The sequence below is a fragment of the Telopea speciosissima genome, chromosome 2 (genome assembly GCF_018873765.1).
Source record: "Telopea speciosissima isolate NSW1024214 ecotype Mountain lineage chromosome 2, Tspe_v1, whole genome shotgun sequence".
Lineage (NCBI taxonomy): Eukaryota > Viridiplantae > Streptophyta > Magnoliopsida > Proteales > Proteaceae > Telopea > Telopea speciosissima.
The window spans coordinates 62,344,357-62,361,635 of NC_057917.1; the positions used below are offsets into that span (position 1 = coordinate 62,344,357).

Consider the following 17,279-nt stretch of genomic DNA (forward strand, 5'->3'; position numbering starts at 1 on the left):
ACACCAAAACACCTAACTAACGGAGTGGGGCTGACTGTAACAACTAACCAAAACTCAGTGGGTGCGATTGTATAATTTAAAAATATAGGGGGTCGTAATGTAATTTACCCAAAAAAATTTCTTGGAACGTTGTCCGGGCTCTTAAGAGTTGCTCAGCCCAAAAGGGCGAATATTCCCTATTCCCAATTCCCAATAGCTGCTGCTCTGAATGGTAAGGAAAATGGGGTGAGATACTTTCTGAAGACGCCGGTGCTTGAGAAGCTAATAAACGAGAGGGATGACAACTGAGATACACCTTTGGATCTGGCCACCAAGGTCTGGCGTTCTAAAGTTGTTGGCGTTCTGAGTAGGGACAGCAGTGTGAACGTGAGCATCAAGAACGACAATAACTCAACAGCTCTAGATATTGTAGAGACGAAAGACAGTGGAAATGCATCATTTCGAAAGGTAGGTCATGCCTAACAAATCCTAATAATGATTGATATGTCTATGTGGTGATGCCGACATTCACTCTCTCTCTCACTGAACCCTAACACACACAACTCATTTTCTATTCCAAAGGCCTGGGTTTGATTATTTACTTCCATTAAACCCAATTTAATCTGATTAAATTAAAGGAGAAAGAATGCTACCTAGTTGTGTGCCGCAAACCCTGTGCTCAGACACAAGGCCCCACAAAATGATTGTCGTGCCCCCATGGAAAGATGGAAATTCCTAAAGAGATGACCTTCATTTTGCGTTGCCTTGTGTCTGGGTGCAGGGCCGTGCACCACACAGGACCAGGTAGCATTGACTGTCCCTTAAATTAGTTGTGATTCAATAATGTGCAATCGCCCATTTTTTATTGTTACTTGTTCATAAGATAGACTTGGACACTATGTTCTAGGGTTGCCGCATTGTATATTTCTCTATTAGAGACTAGGATGGAAATATAAATGTGACTGCTTAATTGTGTTTAAATTTGATCCATCAAAATTCCTGATTTGATTTATCACCATTGTTTTTACAAGGGTAATTTCCAGTAGTTTCTTTTCCTGTACCTGAGAGATACTTATTGTTGCATTTATATTTCATACAATCATGCTGTTCCAATGGTTGATGTCTATCGACAGGACTGATAACACACCGAACGCTCGTTCTGCAGAGTGTATGTGTGGATGGGGTGATCCTCAGTAGGGTTTCCTTAGCTCGAAAGAGTGAATATCCAAGTATGCGAGTTGTTGGACTATGATTGGCCGAAATCCAGGGTCTCGATAATATTAGTTTTAATATTATTTTTTGAATTTTTTTTTAAATATTTTGATTAGTCATTGGTCCTAACACCCGTGGCTTAATTTAAAATGTACTTGCTTTTTGGCGCGTTATTTTATTCCATACTTGTGAGCATGCATTATGGATGTTGGTAGTGCAAGGGTAAAGTGTAATGAAATTATTTAATTCAAGGGGTTTTCAGGTTATATCATTGGTAGTATCATCCTTTTGTGCAATTAAGGATAAATTAATGGTCACCCTTTAGAATCACAACACATGGCTCGACTTCGTCAGTTTGTTTGGAATATTTAAGTTAGGGTTTTTGTGTAAAAGAGAAGCCTTAGCCCAAATTCAGTTGCACACATTGCTTTGTTTTGTTATACCCAATGGATCAGTGATATACATATGCACCTGTGTTGACATCAATTCCAACATATATAAGTATTACTCAACATTGCCAGGATAACAATCTCCCCCTTTGGAATTGGTGGCAACACAAGTTACTTCGAGAGACACATAAATATAGGAGTGTTCACTGCATCTTTCCAATCCTAGAGTGAATTCTTGAACCACATAGGAGTGCCCAGACAAGGGCAATGTTGAGGACCTATAAAGCTATCAAAGAAGCAGATGAGAAACCACCCTAGACAGAAGAAAAGCAGAGTGGTAGACCATGATGGTTTTACCAGATTTACACATCAGAGATCTTGGAGGTATGCACCATCTATCTGGTCAGCTGCACCAGCCAAGTACAATCCATTTCATGGCTACTGTTATAGTTGCAATGCTTATGGCCATAGAATCTCTAATTGCAGAATGAAAAAATATTCTTAGAAATTATTGTGGGTAATTTCTAAGAGCCGCTGCCAAGGCTTATCCTAGAATTCAGAGAATGAGATTCTATGGTTGGTGCTATCAGGTGCTGATGTAGATCACAAGTCCATATGTACCCGCAGGAACAAGCCTCAAAACCAGCCCAACAAGGTTGTGGATTCGACTGCTGTGATAGGCAGCCTGGTCTGATGATGTGGCAAGTTTTTGTTGGTTCGTTGTTGCATCACTTAAGGCAGCTTCAGCCCAGAGTGAAGCATGAAGAAGTTAAAAGACCAAAACACTGTTAACGGCATTGTTCACATGAACAGTGTCACAACCCATATTTGCCTTGTGTGGGGATGCTTTTTAGAAGATCTTGTGGGCCCATCAAGTGGAGAAAGATTCTTTGCTAATGCTGCTATAGTTTAATTTCTATTTTCAGTTTTAGATATTCTATTAGGTAGCTTCTAATTTCAGTTTGTTTCTATTTTTGTTTCCTTGCTTGTTTAGAAGGCTGGATCTGTAAAACCTTAGTAGTTTCTATTTTTCATTTGTTGCTATTTTCCTGTCTTCTATTTTGGTTTTAGGAAGTTCTATTTTCTACCTTCTATTTTGTAAGCTTGCCCAAGCTATTAATAGGCCCCCTATTTTAAGGAAGGAGCAGAATTGGAGAATAGAATTTGTGGTTAAGCTTGCCATCGATTATAGGAGAAATTCCCTGTTTCAATAGTTGGGATAGCTGTGGGTGAGAGACCCAGGCTGAGAGAGCCATTCCCCTACCCCCCCTTCTCTTCTATCTTCTCTATCCCTTTCTTCTTCTTCTTCTTATCCTTTTATGTTCTTCTTCACATGTAACAGAAATGTAGCAATAAAAAAAAGAGTTGTAGTTTTAATTTTTTCTTTTAATTGTATCGATCCTACTGCAATCAATCTCCTGCTGGTTTCCCTGGTTCGAGGTCAACTCTTGCATTTGGTACTCTTCAACATTACAAGGCACACCATTTGCAAAACTGGATCACCTATTTTGTTTGTTATCACTGGCATGGTCCAACCCATCATTGAGCAGCATCTGTAGTAGCCTAGTCTATCCAAGAGCAGGTTTCATCAAATCACCCATTTTGACAAGTTGGTGGTTCATGGTTGTCACCATTATTTTTATTCTGTGGTGCAGGACCTCCATGTCATTCTCTGTTCCATCTTCCTGAAACCTCTTGAAACTTGACTCTGTTTTTTATTTTCTCTCGGTTTCTTCCCAGCTTGCTTCTTATGTGCTTGAAATGTTAGATAAAAATGTAATTTCTTGTTGCTTAGCTACATTTTCTCTCTTGCATACCAAGTGTTTGATCAAGATTGTCAAAAAGGATTCAAACAAATGATAATTCAGTCTGTGGAGGAAACATACTCTGTCTTGATATTCTTGATGACACTTGTTTGTAATTTCTCTAGGCTTGGAAAATTTGTGCTCTGGATCTATGCTATTCTTTTTTTCCTCTTCATTTTGTCATGAATTGTTGCTGGATTGGATATGGACAGTTGCCAACGCGTTGTTGTTGAAACGATGGAGTGCAGGGGCTTTTTTGCTAGTAACAGCGACTGCCTTTTGGTTTCTTTTCAAATGGACTGGATACAATCTGTTATTTCTTGGCACCAATGTGCTATTACTTCTGGTTGTAATCTTATTCTTCTGGGCGAAGTCCACATCTCTTCTCAATAGGTACCATCTTTGATATTTTCAGATACATTTTGTTTCTTTCATTTTAAGATTTCTCTCTTTAAATCCTAAAAGTATTCAATGTAAACTATGTCAAGCTCCTCAGTATTCTGCTTGCTGGGGGGTCCTGAACGTGATGGTATCGTGATACAGGCCTTTATCTGCTCTTCCCAATCTGGAAGTCTCCGAAGAGAGTATGGAATGGTAACTAACAAACCTAAGTAAAAGAATGATTTTCCACCTGTTTCTAGTATTTATCATGCAATCCTTAACTCCAACAAATGTACCACTTTTACACTATTAATTTCATCATGTCCTGTTAAAGATTTTTCATGAAAACATTTTCTGTTTTATGAGATGGTATATTTCTATGGTAGAATTGAAACCTCTTCAACTTGACACACATGTAAATTATGGCTGTCCATACCTTTTCTATGAATGTTGTTATTTTACCTGTAAGTTTAAGTAATTTTCAAATTTTATTTGGTTGAATCCACTGAAACTTTATTTGGACTAGCATTAAATCTTTTGGCAATTGATAGAAAAAGAATGTGATGTGGTTGGATAGAGCTGTTAAAGCTCAGATTGAAACTTTATTCAGAATCATATACTGGAGCAGGTATAGCCTTGTGAGTTGAACTTGACACTAGGATTTTATTCTGGTGGTAAGGGTGGGGGGGTATTCTGAGTAGTTAAGGTCTTGTATCTTTTGATGACCACAATCAGGTAAGTGTATATCTGCAAGCTGTTCTATTGAGTCTATGCTTCTACTTTCTCAATCTGGTTGCAGACTCAATTTTATTTCATGTGTCTTTAGCTCAAATCGGTAGAGCACTTGGGGATTTCCCAAGAGATGGTGGTTCGAATCCATCAAGACTCATTGAATATTCTTATTGCATGAGTGGAAATGATTATCATGTATACAAGTGAAACAAACTCCCTTCCCTCCTTACAAATGTTATTATAATTGGATAATGGTTACTAACATTTATGAAAATTTTAAGACTTCTTAAAAGTGGAGAATAACATCGGCCTTATTAATATGGCATTTCTGTATTGTAAGTGTGTAGATTGGAGTGATTCTATCAGTTGCATACCAAGTGCTGATTCTGTTTTGAATGTAATCCGAAATCAATTTCAGAAAAATTTAACAAGCGATGATTTTGCTATAAAAAACCATAGAATAAAAAAAAAAAGTAATTCCACTCGGAATCAAAGAATTAAGAGCGGAATTGTTATCAATCAGGGCCGGAATCTGCAGCTCCTCTCTCTTGGTTTTGGACTAGATGTCAATCAGGGATGGTACCTGCAGGATGAGGTTGGGTGGTATCTATTTTATTTATTTAATTATTATTATTATTTTTCGAATATCATACCGAAAATTAACGAGTTAACAGATTAAGTTCATAATATCCCCAAATCATTAGGAGGTGTAGTGGGCAAGATACAGCTTTAGCCAGCTCCATTGCATTCCTAGCACAGTACTCTCGTGGTCTTCGGGAGGGATCTGACTCCTCTCCAGGGAGCCCAGCGCCCAGGAGGTGCCCAGGGGGGCATCCGATGGTGCTGGGCTGCTGGGTGCGTCGGAATACACACAGGCCACACATCCCTGCGTGCCCAGCGGCCCAGTGCCATCGGATGCCTTCCTGGGCACTCCCTGGGCTCTGGGGTTCCTGGAGAGGAGCTCAATGCCAGCCAGACAAAGATTACCCTAATATCTACCACAAGTTTTAGTTTAATAGCATTGGGTTGGGGAGGAATCCTCTGTATTTGGGGCATTATACTACTGTAATGCCCATGGTTCAAGTAATCGGAATCTGATCAGGTGAATCACCCAATTTGAATTGAAATCAGCAAGACTTGATCCTGATCCCTGCCGATTCTGTTAATCCTTTTAAGAATCATCGTAGTTTTATGTTTGATCTTTTACAGAATCATCCTGGTTTTATGTTTGATCTTCCTTGTTTGCCATTTATCTTTCTTTTTCTCTGTAATGTAGGTTACTTCTTGTATTAAAATCAGAGATTTTAAGTAATCTTTGCTTCTTTCCAATATCAATATCTAGGGTTCCTCATGACCCACCTTATTAAGTACTGGATGTCTGTGTAACATGGAGGCTTATATGCCAGACCTCCCTTGCCGGTTTGGCCCCTGAGCTGGCTGGACATCCAGAGTCCCAGATACTCCCTTAAGCATCCAATGAAATGCCATTGAATATAATTTACATGTTTAGTTCCTTAAATGCTTTTTCAGTGTAAGTTTTTATTAGTCCCTCTTCTCTCTGATATTCCAACAATGAGGAGATCTTTAGAATTGCATGAGTTTCCCGAATTAAGTAATGGAGGTAATCCAAATCGCAATGCCAACCATAATCTTTATATTGCAGTTATCACAATATAAGACTGCCTTAAAATCTTGAGCCAAAAGTAGAGATCAGTGATGGTCCTTCACTCTCTTTTCCTGCAGATTGCTTGCCCTACAAGTTCATAACTCATCATTGTGTATTGAGAAAGGGGAAAATAGTACAGATAATCAGCAATTGATAAGTACAAGGCCAGGCCAAAGTGATTGACCCCAATTGTTCAGCAAAACAATGCCGTAGTACCTCAAGGGAAGTCTTGAGAATTTCATAATCAAGCATTCATACCCCTGTCCCAAGCTTACTGCTAAACTCTTCCTTGCTAACAATGGATCAAATGTTTTCCATTTGAAAGGTGTTTTGGACTTTGGATCAATCATATGACCATTTTCAGTCGGAACATATCTCACAGTACTAAATAATTGTAACAAAAGGCAGATTGCAGAGCTTCCATCAAGTAAGCTGTCACTGGGACTAATACAAAGGATAGGCTCGAGGAAATATGATTTAAGTGACCAGCAATTTTAGTTCAAGACTCAATTCTCTAAAAGGATACGGAACTTCACTCGCTTTTTGACGCTACCCCATCTGTCATAGCCAATACCAATCTTGCTGTGCATCAGTTTAATCGCCAAGTCGGAATTACCAGCTTTCCTTAATGCATTGATTAGAACAGTACGAACTCTTCCCGGTATCTCGCGACCTCTATCAACAATCCCATCAGCCAACTTGCAAGCCTGCTCCATGCGACCTGCTTTACACAGCACATTGATCATATCCTCAAAAGCTGTTTCTGGAAGAACTCCCATTGGTGCAAGTTCATCCAGTATCTTACAAGCCCGGGCAACCTTGCCAGAAAGGCAAAGCCCAGTTGAGAGAACTCTGAAAGAGGCTGGAGTGGGTGTTATACCCTTGTCAATCATCTCCTCCCACAACTTCAATGCCTCTTCATTTCTATGTTCTTTGAACAATCCACTGATGAGGATTGTATATGTATAAACAGTCTGATCACAACCTTCAGCTTCCATTCTTCTAAAGAGCATCAAAGCTTCATCAATCTTTCCACACTTGGAGAAGGCATCTATAAGTGCATTGTAGCAATAGGAATCCCTTGTGCATCCTTTGTCAGTCATTTCTTCGAAAAGCTTCTCTGCTTCATCCACTCTCCCAGCTTTTCCAAGGCCATCAATAAGACTGGAATAGAACATGGCATTAACAGCGATCCTATTCTCTCTACAGAACTGGAAGTACTCCATGGCCTTCTCCAGCTTACCTGCCTTGCATAAGCCATTCACGATGGCCCCATAAGTGACCTCATCAGGTTCAAATCCATCATCCTTCATTCTCTGGAAGAGCTTCATAGCTTCCTCCACATTCCCACATTTCGCAAATGAATCAATCAAAGCAGTATAAATCGCTACGTTAGCTTTGCAATCCTTCCTAATCATATTCTGAAAAACAGCATATCCTTCAGCAGGCTTACCCTCTTTACAGAGACCTCCAATCACTAGACTATAAGCATGAGGAGGAACCTCCAGCCCCTTTTCTTCCATTTCATGATAGAGACCCAGACAATAATCAAAACCCCCCTCTGCATAACACGACTGCATCAAAGTCAGATAAGTAATCTTATCAGGGTCTATATTTTTAGCTTCCATGGCCCTAAATTTCTCCATTGCTTTCTGGGTTTCCCCTGTCTTGCAATACCCTTTAATCATTATATTATAAGTTACAACATCAGGGTGGGTCTTCCCACCTTCCATAACCTCAAAAACTCTCTCTGCAGGTTCAACAAACGTTGAATTCACCAACCCATCCATCAGAAAATTATAAGTAAACAAGCTGGGCTCAATCCCATTCTCCTTCATTCGACGCCAGACCCATAACAGCTCCTCCACCATCCCCAAAACCCCAAAGTTCTTAATCAAAGAATTAGCTGCAGATACAGTCATAACGTAATCTCTGTCTCTCATTTCGGCCAGTAAACATCGAATTCTCTCCAAATCACGCACCGATGACAGAGAATCGATCAGTGAAACGTAAGATTCGAGTCTGTGACAGTAGCTTCTTTGTTTACCAGCCCAATTGAAGAATCGAAAAGCAAGCCCAGGCTTTTCTCTAATCTCGGTTGATCTTAGCAAATACGCAACGAAATTGGGCGATAGTCTGATCAAGAAATTCTGGCAATAGTCGTTTAAGTTTGACTCCATGGTAGGACAATTGTCTAAGAGGCTAAGAATCCGATTGATCCAAGGCGAGGGTTCCAGATCGTTTGGACTTACGACGAGATTGGAGACATCAACGAAAGGTTCTATCCATTCAGGAGGAGGAAGGGAAGTATTAGAAATGAACCTTGAATTGGGGTGCAAATCCGATCTCCCGGAGGAAAGCGAGGCTGCCAGCGTTTCCAGAGAGCCGCCATTGTTGTATGGATGAAAGGGTTGAGTTCTGCGAAGCAAAACTACGCACTGACGGAGGGTTACCTTCCCTGCAAATCGAGACATCAGAGGAGAGAAATCCAAGTAGCGGTTTTTCTCATCAGAGAGTAGTCTCGGGTGTAGGCATTTTCTCTCTTCGTTGTTGCAAGGGATATACGGGCGGAGCGGCGGAGTGGAGTTGGAGTGTTGGGCACACAGGCACACAACGGTTAAAACTAAAAACGGTATAATATTTTACTTTTATTATTTAACTTTGTAAATCATGAAATATCAATGGTCCCATGGTCTAGTGGTCAGGACATTGGACTCTGAATCCAGTAACCCGAGTTCAAATCTCGGTGGGACCTTTTTTCTGTTTTAATTTTTTAGGGATGGGTCTTTTTACCATTAAACCTTCGTCTGTTTCGACTTGTAAAATTTTAGTTTTTTGGTAAGAGAGAATTAGTTGAAAATTTTTTTTTGGTAGACAGAATGCTACCTATTCCTAGTCGTGTGTGGCCACTCGAAATGACCACCACACCCCCTTGAAAAGGTGGAAATGCTTAAGAACGCAGCAATCATTTCACTTGACCTTGTTTCTGGGCGTAGCCTAAGGGCGCAACAGTCATTTTACGTTAGCCTGTGTCTAGGTGTAGGGGCTCCGCACTACACGCGATTAGGTACAATTCTCTTTCCCATAAATTTTGCATGTTGAAAAATTTTCCCATATTTGTTTCCATTAGGTAAAATTTTTTGCCTAAACCATCAGAGCTGAAGGAAAAAAATGATAAAGAAGAATTTTTTGGTAGAAAAATGATATGAAGATTTACTATACCAAAAATTTGTTAGAAAAAATGCGACATTTTAAAAACTTTTTGTTATATGACCTTTTCAAACAAGTGGAAAAAATGTTTACTTTTGCCTACTGCGTTTTAAATGTGTAAAAAATATCTTACATAAGGGCTCAACAAAAATGACTTCATTAAGAAGCGAGGTTCTCAATTCAAAACGGGCTCATGCCAACATCAGCTCTCGAGTATCCTAAGTGAAGTTCCCAATTCAAAATGGATTTTAGCTCTGATAGCATTTTGATAATAAAATTTTCATTGTAGAAAAATAAGATAACAAAAAAAAAAAAAAAAAAATCCTAAAGTAGTTCACAAGTATAAAATATATATCTTTAAAGTATATAGAACTTTCATCTAACACGTGTCTTAATTAAAATATAACCATATTGAATCAATTGCTTATACTGAACAGTTCCCCATGCAAAAACTACAATCCCTTTCATTAGAGTTGGTTCTCAAGTTTCATTGCTCTAGCTTCATACCCGACAATAGCATACACCTTTGCGTTTGTTTGAAGCTTAAAAAAAAGGCAAGTGTATCTTACGTAAGGGCTCAGCAAAAATGATTTCATCAAGAAGTGAGGTTCCCAATTCAAAACGGACTCCATGCTCACGCCAGTTTCCTAGAATCATAAGTGAGATTCCCAAATCAAAATGGATTACAGTCGTAATAGCATTATTAATATAAAAGGGTCCTTCTATTCGTCACTATAGAGAGTGAAGCAATTTACTTCACTATTCTTTATTTACCCCTTACAAGTTAGTTTTTGCTGGGCCAGAGTACAAGGGTAGTTTTGCCCATTCACTTTAAATAAATCACTGTACTGAATCCCTACCCCCTCCGATCTCCTCTCCCTCTCTGGCGCCCTTCCCATGCCCTCTCGCTTTCTATCCCCTCCACTGCGACTCCCATGCCTCTAAATTCGATGCAGTCAGACGTGGAGCTAGTGTAGAGAATCAGGGTGTTTTGTTCATCATATAGCCCCTCCGACTCTTCCTCTCCCTCCCTCTCCCTTTTTGCAATCAAAATGCAGCGCATGCTTCTTGCAACTATGATAAATGGTAACGGGAAATTTTATTGTGAGATACTGGAGATATTGGTTTTACTACAAATAATGCTTGAAGAAATTGTGTAAATCCTCTTTTTTTTTTCGTGATATATTTAAGTGAAATGGTCACAATAAATAGAGTTCAGAGAGGGTAGGGATGAAGCATAGGGTCATGTGAATTGGGCATGGTGGTCTTGGATGTCCTTTAACTAAAGTTTTATGTTTTGATCCTGCCCTTGATTGAAGTGAGATTCAGGTCTATTATTCATTCGTGTTTTTGAGTTTCCTGAATTTGGATCATTGATGAACTCTTTATTTTTACTTTTTCCGATTTTGTGGTTGGTTATTTAAAGCCTTATTGACGGAGTTTGCAATCTCATTGGTACTGTTCTTGACTGGATATTCTTCTTGTATTATTGCTCCTATTTTCCTTTTTAAATGCCCAACTAGGAAGTTTGAAAACCATAGTTAGGGTGTGAAAAACAGATTTTCCAAGTGGTTTCTCTTGTTCTGTTTTTCAAAGAGAGAGAGACGAAGTACCTATTCTCATTGATGTGAGTAGATCGAATGATTGTAGGTTGGGACTCAGGTACGAATAACTGGCCATTCCCTTGCAAGGGTAAACTAATTAAAGAGCAATTCGAGGTGGCAGAGGGCAGGGGTGGGGATGGATCGGGGTTGGGATGGACAGAATTGGAGAGGCCGAGGTAGCTGAAGCCGGCTAAGGAGGGGAGAGGGCCGGGTCGGTTCCAATAGAAATATTGGCTGTGTATTCCTGAAGTGGGAGGCCTATGCTACTGGGATCAGGGAAAGTGTGGCTGGGAGACCTATATGTGGAGAAGGAGAGGGAGGGGGAGGAGCCACATAGGGTTTGGTACAATATTCTGTTGTATATAAAATTCCTATAACCACCCTTTGAAATTGAACAACATGAATATATAAAAAAATGATAGTGAAACAATCTAGATCACTTGACATAGTGCTATAGAAGATTACTCATAAAATATATATCGAAGAAGGAACATAAGACTCTTACTTTCATCTAAAACATGTCTTAATTAAAATATAACCATATTGAATCAATTGCTTATGTTGAAACAGATTCCCATGCAAAAACCACAATCCCTTTAATTTCAGCCTAGTTCTCAAGTTCCACTTCCCTAGCTTCATACTCGGCAGCAATGTACGTATTAGTTGGGTGTTTGAAGCGGTTATTGACTTTATCTTCCCTGATATTGAGATTTCCCGAGGTCAAGAAGAGCTAGGCAACTGGGTTTTCCTTGGATGCATTTGTGAACCACATCAATTTCCAATTGGTTTAGAAGGACAAGATCCCCATATTCGGTGATCTTTAAAAGACGAGAAGAGTCTGTACTCTGGTCATCTCTGTTTGCAACACAAAGAGCGGTTTAGACGAGGATTTTCTTACCAAATCCCCACATATATGTTGTTAGAAGTGATGAGTCAGAAGAATCCAATTCGAATGTTCCACCATAGGAGATGAGGGTTTCCTGTCTTTGATTGATTGATTTTCCACTGATAAGGAACCTTGGGAGAAACAACCGAATAATGCTAAGTTATTTAGATGGGGGTGGGAGCGTGTGGGATTAAGTGTGGTGCACTATCCAGTGTCTATTGCATCTCACTTGAGAATCCAATCATACATCCAACGTTTGAGAAGATAAAAAGATGTCATTGCCCATGTTTTTACGATTGGAATTAGAGAATAGGGGTGGAGTGGGAGTTTTAGGATAATTGAGGGATTTATGAAAATTAACTAAGAATAAAAAGAGTTGAAAATTTGCTTTTAAGAGGAAATCAGAATAGAAATGGGCAATTACTATCACAGTCCTACACTTAGCTTATATTTATTAAAACTACCCTATCTTAAACTTCTTTCTGAAACTACCCTGTTTTTAAACTTTTACATCTATTTTTAAATACCCAAAATGCCCTTGCTTTTCACCTAGTAACCTGCTAATAATCTATTTAACCTACCATTTTCTTCTATTTTTATCATTAAAATAGTAAAAAAATGAAAGCGTCCACCCGCTTCTTCTCTCTCCCATTTTTTACTCCATTCGTTTTTTTTTTTTTCAATCTTTCTATTTAATTAATTTTTTATTCAACATTTCGTCCTCATCGTTCTTCTTTGATAGATCATGATTCTAAGTATCGGTATCGTATCGCCCGTATCAGGCGATACGTACTGATTTTGCTAGTCACCGATACCGATACAGTGTCAATACCGTATCAATAGCACGGCACGAATGAGGGGTAAAATGGTCAAAAAAACTCATTTTTAAGGCAATTCAAAGGTAATTTTGTCTAATACAGCCAATCTAGGCCGATACGGTATCAGTATCGTATCAATTTTGTAGGTTACCGTTACCCGTTCCTACTGTGCACTAAAACGAATGGAGTAAAAAATGGGAGAGAGAAGCGGGCGGGTGCTTTAATTTTTTATTATTTCAAAAGGAAGGGCAATGTGGGTATTTAAAAACATGAGGGTAGAAGGAGATGTAAAAGTTTAAAAGCAGGGTAGTTTCAGAAAAAAAGTTTAAGATATGATAATTTTAGTAAATATAGGCTAAGCGTAGGACAGTGATAATAATTGCCCTAAGAAACATTGAATAGGGGAGTTTGAATAAATATATAATAAACTTAAATATAAGGCAAGGATAGGAGAATGCACGCAGCATTTGGGAACAAGGCTGGGCACGCGGCTAAGGTACCCAACATTTGTCATACTCAGGGGGTGAATGTTCACGTACGTGAGCATACGTGAACAACTCACAGCCGTTGAGATGGAACATTCCCACAGAATAAATTCCCTGTGTCCGGCCTGGGAATTGATATATGCCGCTGCCGCTAGATTACTGCAACTTAATGACTTCCAATCAAAATCCATTAGTAAATGTCTAACCAACTCAACAATGTGAGCTTTGGCTTGAGATTGAAATCTGTCTTTTGAGATGGCAAGATCCATTCCAATTTCCAGTGATTCATATGGTGAGGCTCTTAATAGCACTACCATGTTACCTTTCTCAACTGAGCTTTGCCCGCTCAACCTGTTCTTTCTAGAGACATCCATTTTCCAACCTAAACCCGTGCGTAGTGAGGTCTCCCTTAATTTGCTAGCGTTGGCAGTGACGTCTATCTATATAAACTAGCTCTTCCCAGTTCCCATGCTACTTAAGTCAAAGCCCTCATGAATCATAAGGAAAAAAACTCTACAATTTTGAAGTGTAATGTAATGATTGACGGATGATAGTTTGATCTTTTATGGGTTACTTATAAATATGATTTTTATTTGGTGGATCGATCAATTTCTGATCTGATCACCCTCCAAAATCCAAATTCCCCTGTTTGGTTTTCTGGGTTTGAGTTCTGATCTTATATTGAAATGGAGAAGGAAGGGAGAGCTCATCATGCACATGTATTGGTTGTTCCAATGCCTGGCCAAGGCCACATTAACCCAATGCTCCAGTTCTCCAAGAGATTACACTACAAAGGGCTCAGAGTTACAATGGCCATCACCAAGTCTCTTGTCAAGTCGATGCACGGCCAAACTGGGCCTATAAGACTCGAGACATTCTCCGACGGCTTTGACGACGGTTTTAAGATAGAAAACAACTTTGTGGAATACTTTGAGAGTTTGAAGAAGGTGGGCCCACAGACCTTAACAGAACTCATCAAGAAACAAGAAAGCTTGGGTGATCCTATAAGCTGTGTTGTGTATGACTCTTTTCTCCCCTGGGTTCTTGATGTGGCCAAACAACTCAACTTAATTGGTGCTGTCTTCTTCACTCAATCTTGTGCTGTTTCCATTATTTATTACTATGTGCAAATGGGTCTACTCACAGTACCAGTGGCTGGCCCAGTCACTTCTATCCCCGGATTGCCACCACTTGCAATCCCCGATGTGCCATCTTTTGTTTATCTAAATAATGAATCTTACCAAGCGTTTCTGACCTTCGTTTTAAGCCAATTTCCCAACATCGACAAAGCAGATTGGCTCCTTTTCAACTCATTTGACAAGCTAGAGCTGGAGGTAAGTATTGTTAGGTATTATTTTGTGGATCCTTCCGAGCTGTCCCTACTGCCGTGCGCCCCAGACACAGCAAGGCAGAGTAGGGGGCAGCTCGGAAGTAGAGGACCCCGACACCCACATAAGCAGGCCCAACTGAATAAGACTGATCAAACCGAACTGACTGTTTGATAAACAGTTCGGTGTTAGTTTTGGGTTGTGCAATTTTTCGAGTTCTAATTGGTCGACTTCGGCCCAACATAATTGACTCGATAGATTGATCAATTAAGGGCCAATAACAACCCGACCGACACTGCTTGACTGGTCGAGGTTTTGGCTTTGAGGACCGATCAAGGTCCGACCAAGACAGACCTGTTGATGCCTCTGATTAAGTATTGTCTATTACTAAGACACAAACAGAATGAAGTAGTCACGAAAGGTTTGTATGCTCTGCAACAGGTAGTGAATTGTATGGCAAAGCTACTGCCGGTGAAGACGATCGGACCAGCCATGCCATCGATCTACCTCGACAAGCGAGTTGAAAGCGAAGAAGGTTACGGCCTTAATCTTTTCAATCCTAATGCAGACACCTGTACGAATTGGCTAAACATGAAGGAAACTGGATCTGTTGTTTATGTATCCTTTGGAAGCCTTGCTAAACTTGGAGATGAGCAAATGAAAGAATTAGCATTGTGTCTGAAGGAGAGCAATAATCATTTCTTGTGGGTAGTGAGGCAATCAGAAGAGAATAAGCTTCCTAGCAATTTTGTGGAAGAGACATTGGAGAAGGGATTGGTGGTCTCATGGTGTCCTCAATTGGAGGTGTTGTCTCACAAGGCAGTAGGGTGTTTTGTGACACATTGTGGGTGGAATTCAACTTTGGAATCTTTGAGCTTAGGTGTACCAATGGTGGGATTGCCACAATGGACTGATCAGCCAACGAATGCAAAATATATTGAGGATGTATGGGGAATGGGATTGAGAGCTAAAGTGGATGAAAAAGGGATTGCAGTAAAGGAAGAGATAGAAGCATGTATAAGTGAAGTTATGGAAGGAGAGAAAGGAAAAGAGATTAAAAAGAATGGTATCAAATGGAAAGAGCTTGCCAAAGAGGCAGTTGATGAAGGTGGAAGTTCAGACAAGAACATCCAAGAATTTGTTGCTCTATTGTGTCAAGCACCCTGAGCCTGAAGGTGTCTGTTAAGATTCTCAATATTAAGTTACCTTGCTCTCATGGCTGTGATCTTTTCTCCAAAACTCATGTTTAGTGTTTATCTCTTTCCATATGTAACTTATTTCATTCCTTGTATAATAGGATCTCTACTAGCCAAAATACAATACTGAATTCAGTCTCTTTGAATCTACATGTAACATGATGTAATTATTATTAATTTCATATTAATTCATTGTTCTTTCTTAAATAAATAAGAATTTTCTATTAATTAATTATCGTATAATAGGATCTCTACTAGCCAAAATACAATACTGAATTCAGTCTCTTTGAATCTACATGTAACATGATGTAATTATTATTAATTTCATATTAATTCATTGTTCTTTTCTTAAATAAATAAGAATTTTCTATTAATTAATTATCGTATAATAGGATCTCTACTAGCCAAAATACAATACTGAATTCAGTCTCTTTGAATCTACATGTAACATGATGTAATTATTATTAATTTCAGATTAATTCATTGTTCTTTCTTAAATAAATAAGAATTTTCTATTAATTAATTATCGTATAATAGGATCTCTACTAGCCAAAATACAATACTGAATTCAGTCTCTTTGAATCTACATGTAACATGATGTAATTATTATTAATTTCATATTAATTCATTGTTCTTTCTTAAATAAATAAGAATTTTCTATTAATTAATTATCACGGATTTATGCAAAAGAGAGACAACGTGGGTATGCCCATTACTGAAGGGAGAGGGTTTGCTATGACGCCATAGTGTAGTTTTCCACAAATGAGGGGTAGGAAAAAGAATTGTGGGTTTTAATGAGGAGTGAGATTGTGGTGTGGATATTGGTGGATGTGTAATGGGGTGCATAGAAATATGCACAATGGCATCACGAAAATCATTTTTGTCATTAATTAATTAACATCACCCTCAATTGTCCATTGCATAGTTGAAAATTCAGGTTTTTCTGACTCCACTCGTTTGGTAGAAGAACCTGGTGATTTGGCATTGTCAAACCCAGTCAAGGAGAATCATTTTAAAATTTTATTTTAATATAATAAATATTTATAAATTAGTAAAAAAATATGAAAAAAAAAACAGATAAAATATTGAATCACATATCAATGCATTTTTGAGTTTATACCATTGAACAAGAGAAGGGAGTTGAAGAGTTGAGAGTGATAAAATAATGAATCACATATCAATGCATTTTGATTTATACCATTAAACAAGAGAAGGGAGTTGAAGAGTTGAGGGTTTCTTTTGTTTTAGAATATTGATTTACTATTTCATTCAACTCAAATTCTAAGTGAATCATCTTTATGATTTTTTAAAAAATGACTAAACTCGACGAGTTTGTCATGACTCGGGTAAAAATACCGAGTATTATTGGACTCAGACAATTTATAACTCAGTTTCATCATTGTTTACCTTGACCTAGTCTACACGATTTTTGACTAAGTTTTCCAAAATTTTGACTGGATTCAAGCAAATCGTCCTAGTCAAAACCCGATTCGCTAACTATAACTCCATTGGGGGGTTTTTAATATTTTTTAAAAATTTAAATTTTAACTACATTTTGTCAAAAATATTATTTAAGGAAACTAATGAA

The 17,279-nt window shown here is 38.6% G+C and overlaps 2 protein-coding genes and 1 non-coding gene across 3 annotated transcripts; 2 read left to right on the plus strand and 1 right to left on the minus strand.

Annotated features, from left to right (window-relative positions):
- Positions 1–6,138: 6,138 nt before the first annotated feature.
- Positions 6,139–8,681, minus strand: LOC122652796 (pentatricopeptide repeat-containing protein At1g03560, mitochondrial). Its single transcript, XM_043846650.1, has one exon. The coding sequence runs from the start codon at positions 8,636–8,638 to the stop codon at positions 6,671–6,673; it is 1,968 nt and encodes a 655-aa protein (XP_043702585.1). The 5' UTR covers positions 8,639–8,681; the 3' UTR covers positions 6,139–6,670.
- Positions 8,682–8,847: 166 nt separating this feature from the next.
- On the plus strand, positions 8,848–8,919 carry TRNAQ-CUG. Its single transcript has one exon. It is a non-coding gene; the product is annotated as a tRNA-Gln (tRNA).
- A 4,934-nt stretch (positions 8,920–13,853) lies between these two features.
- On the plus strand, positions 13,854–15,673 carry LOC122649536 (UDP-glycosyltransferase 74F2-like). The gene is made up of 2 exons (XM_043842722.1): positions 13,854–14,501; positions 14,937–15,673. The coding sequence occupies exons 1-2, from the start codon at positions 13,854–13,856 to the stop codon at positions 15,660–15,662; spliced, it is 1,374 nt and encodes a 457-aa protein (XP_043698657.1). The 3' UTR covers positions 15,663–15,673.
- Positions 15,674–17,279: the final 1,606 nt, after the last annotated feature.

Bases quoted from the DNA above. Each gene is read 5' to 3' on its own strand.
- LOC122649536 (XM_043842722.1), top strand. From the start codon at position 13,854: ATGGAGAAGGAAGGGAGAGCTCATCATGCACATGTATTGGTTGTTCCA. The intron at 14,502-14,936 runs GTAAGTATTGTT...GCTCTGCAACAG, and splicing joins TTGACAAGCTAGAGCTGGAG to GTAGTGAATTGTATGGCAAA.
- LOC122652796 (XM_043846650.1), bottom strand. From the start codon at position 8,638: ATGTCTCGATTTGCAGGGAAGGTAACCCTCCGTCAGTGCGTAGTTTTG.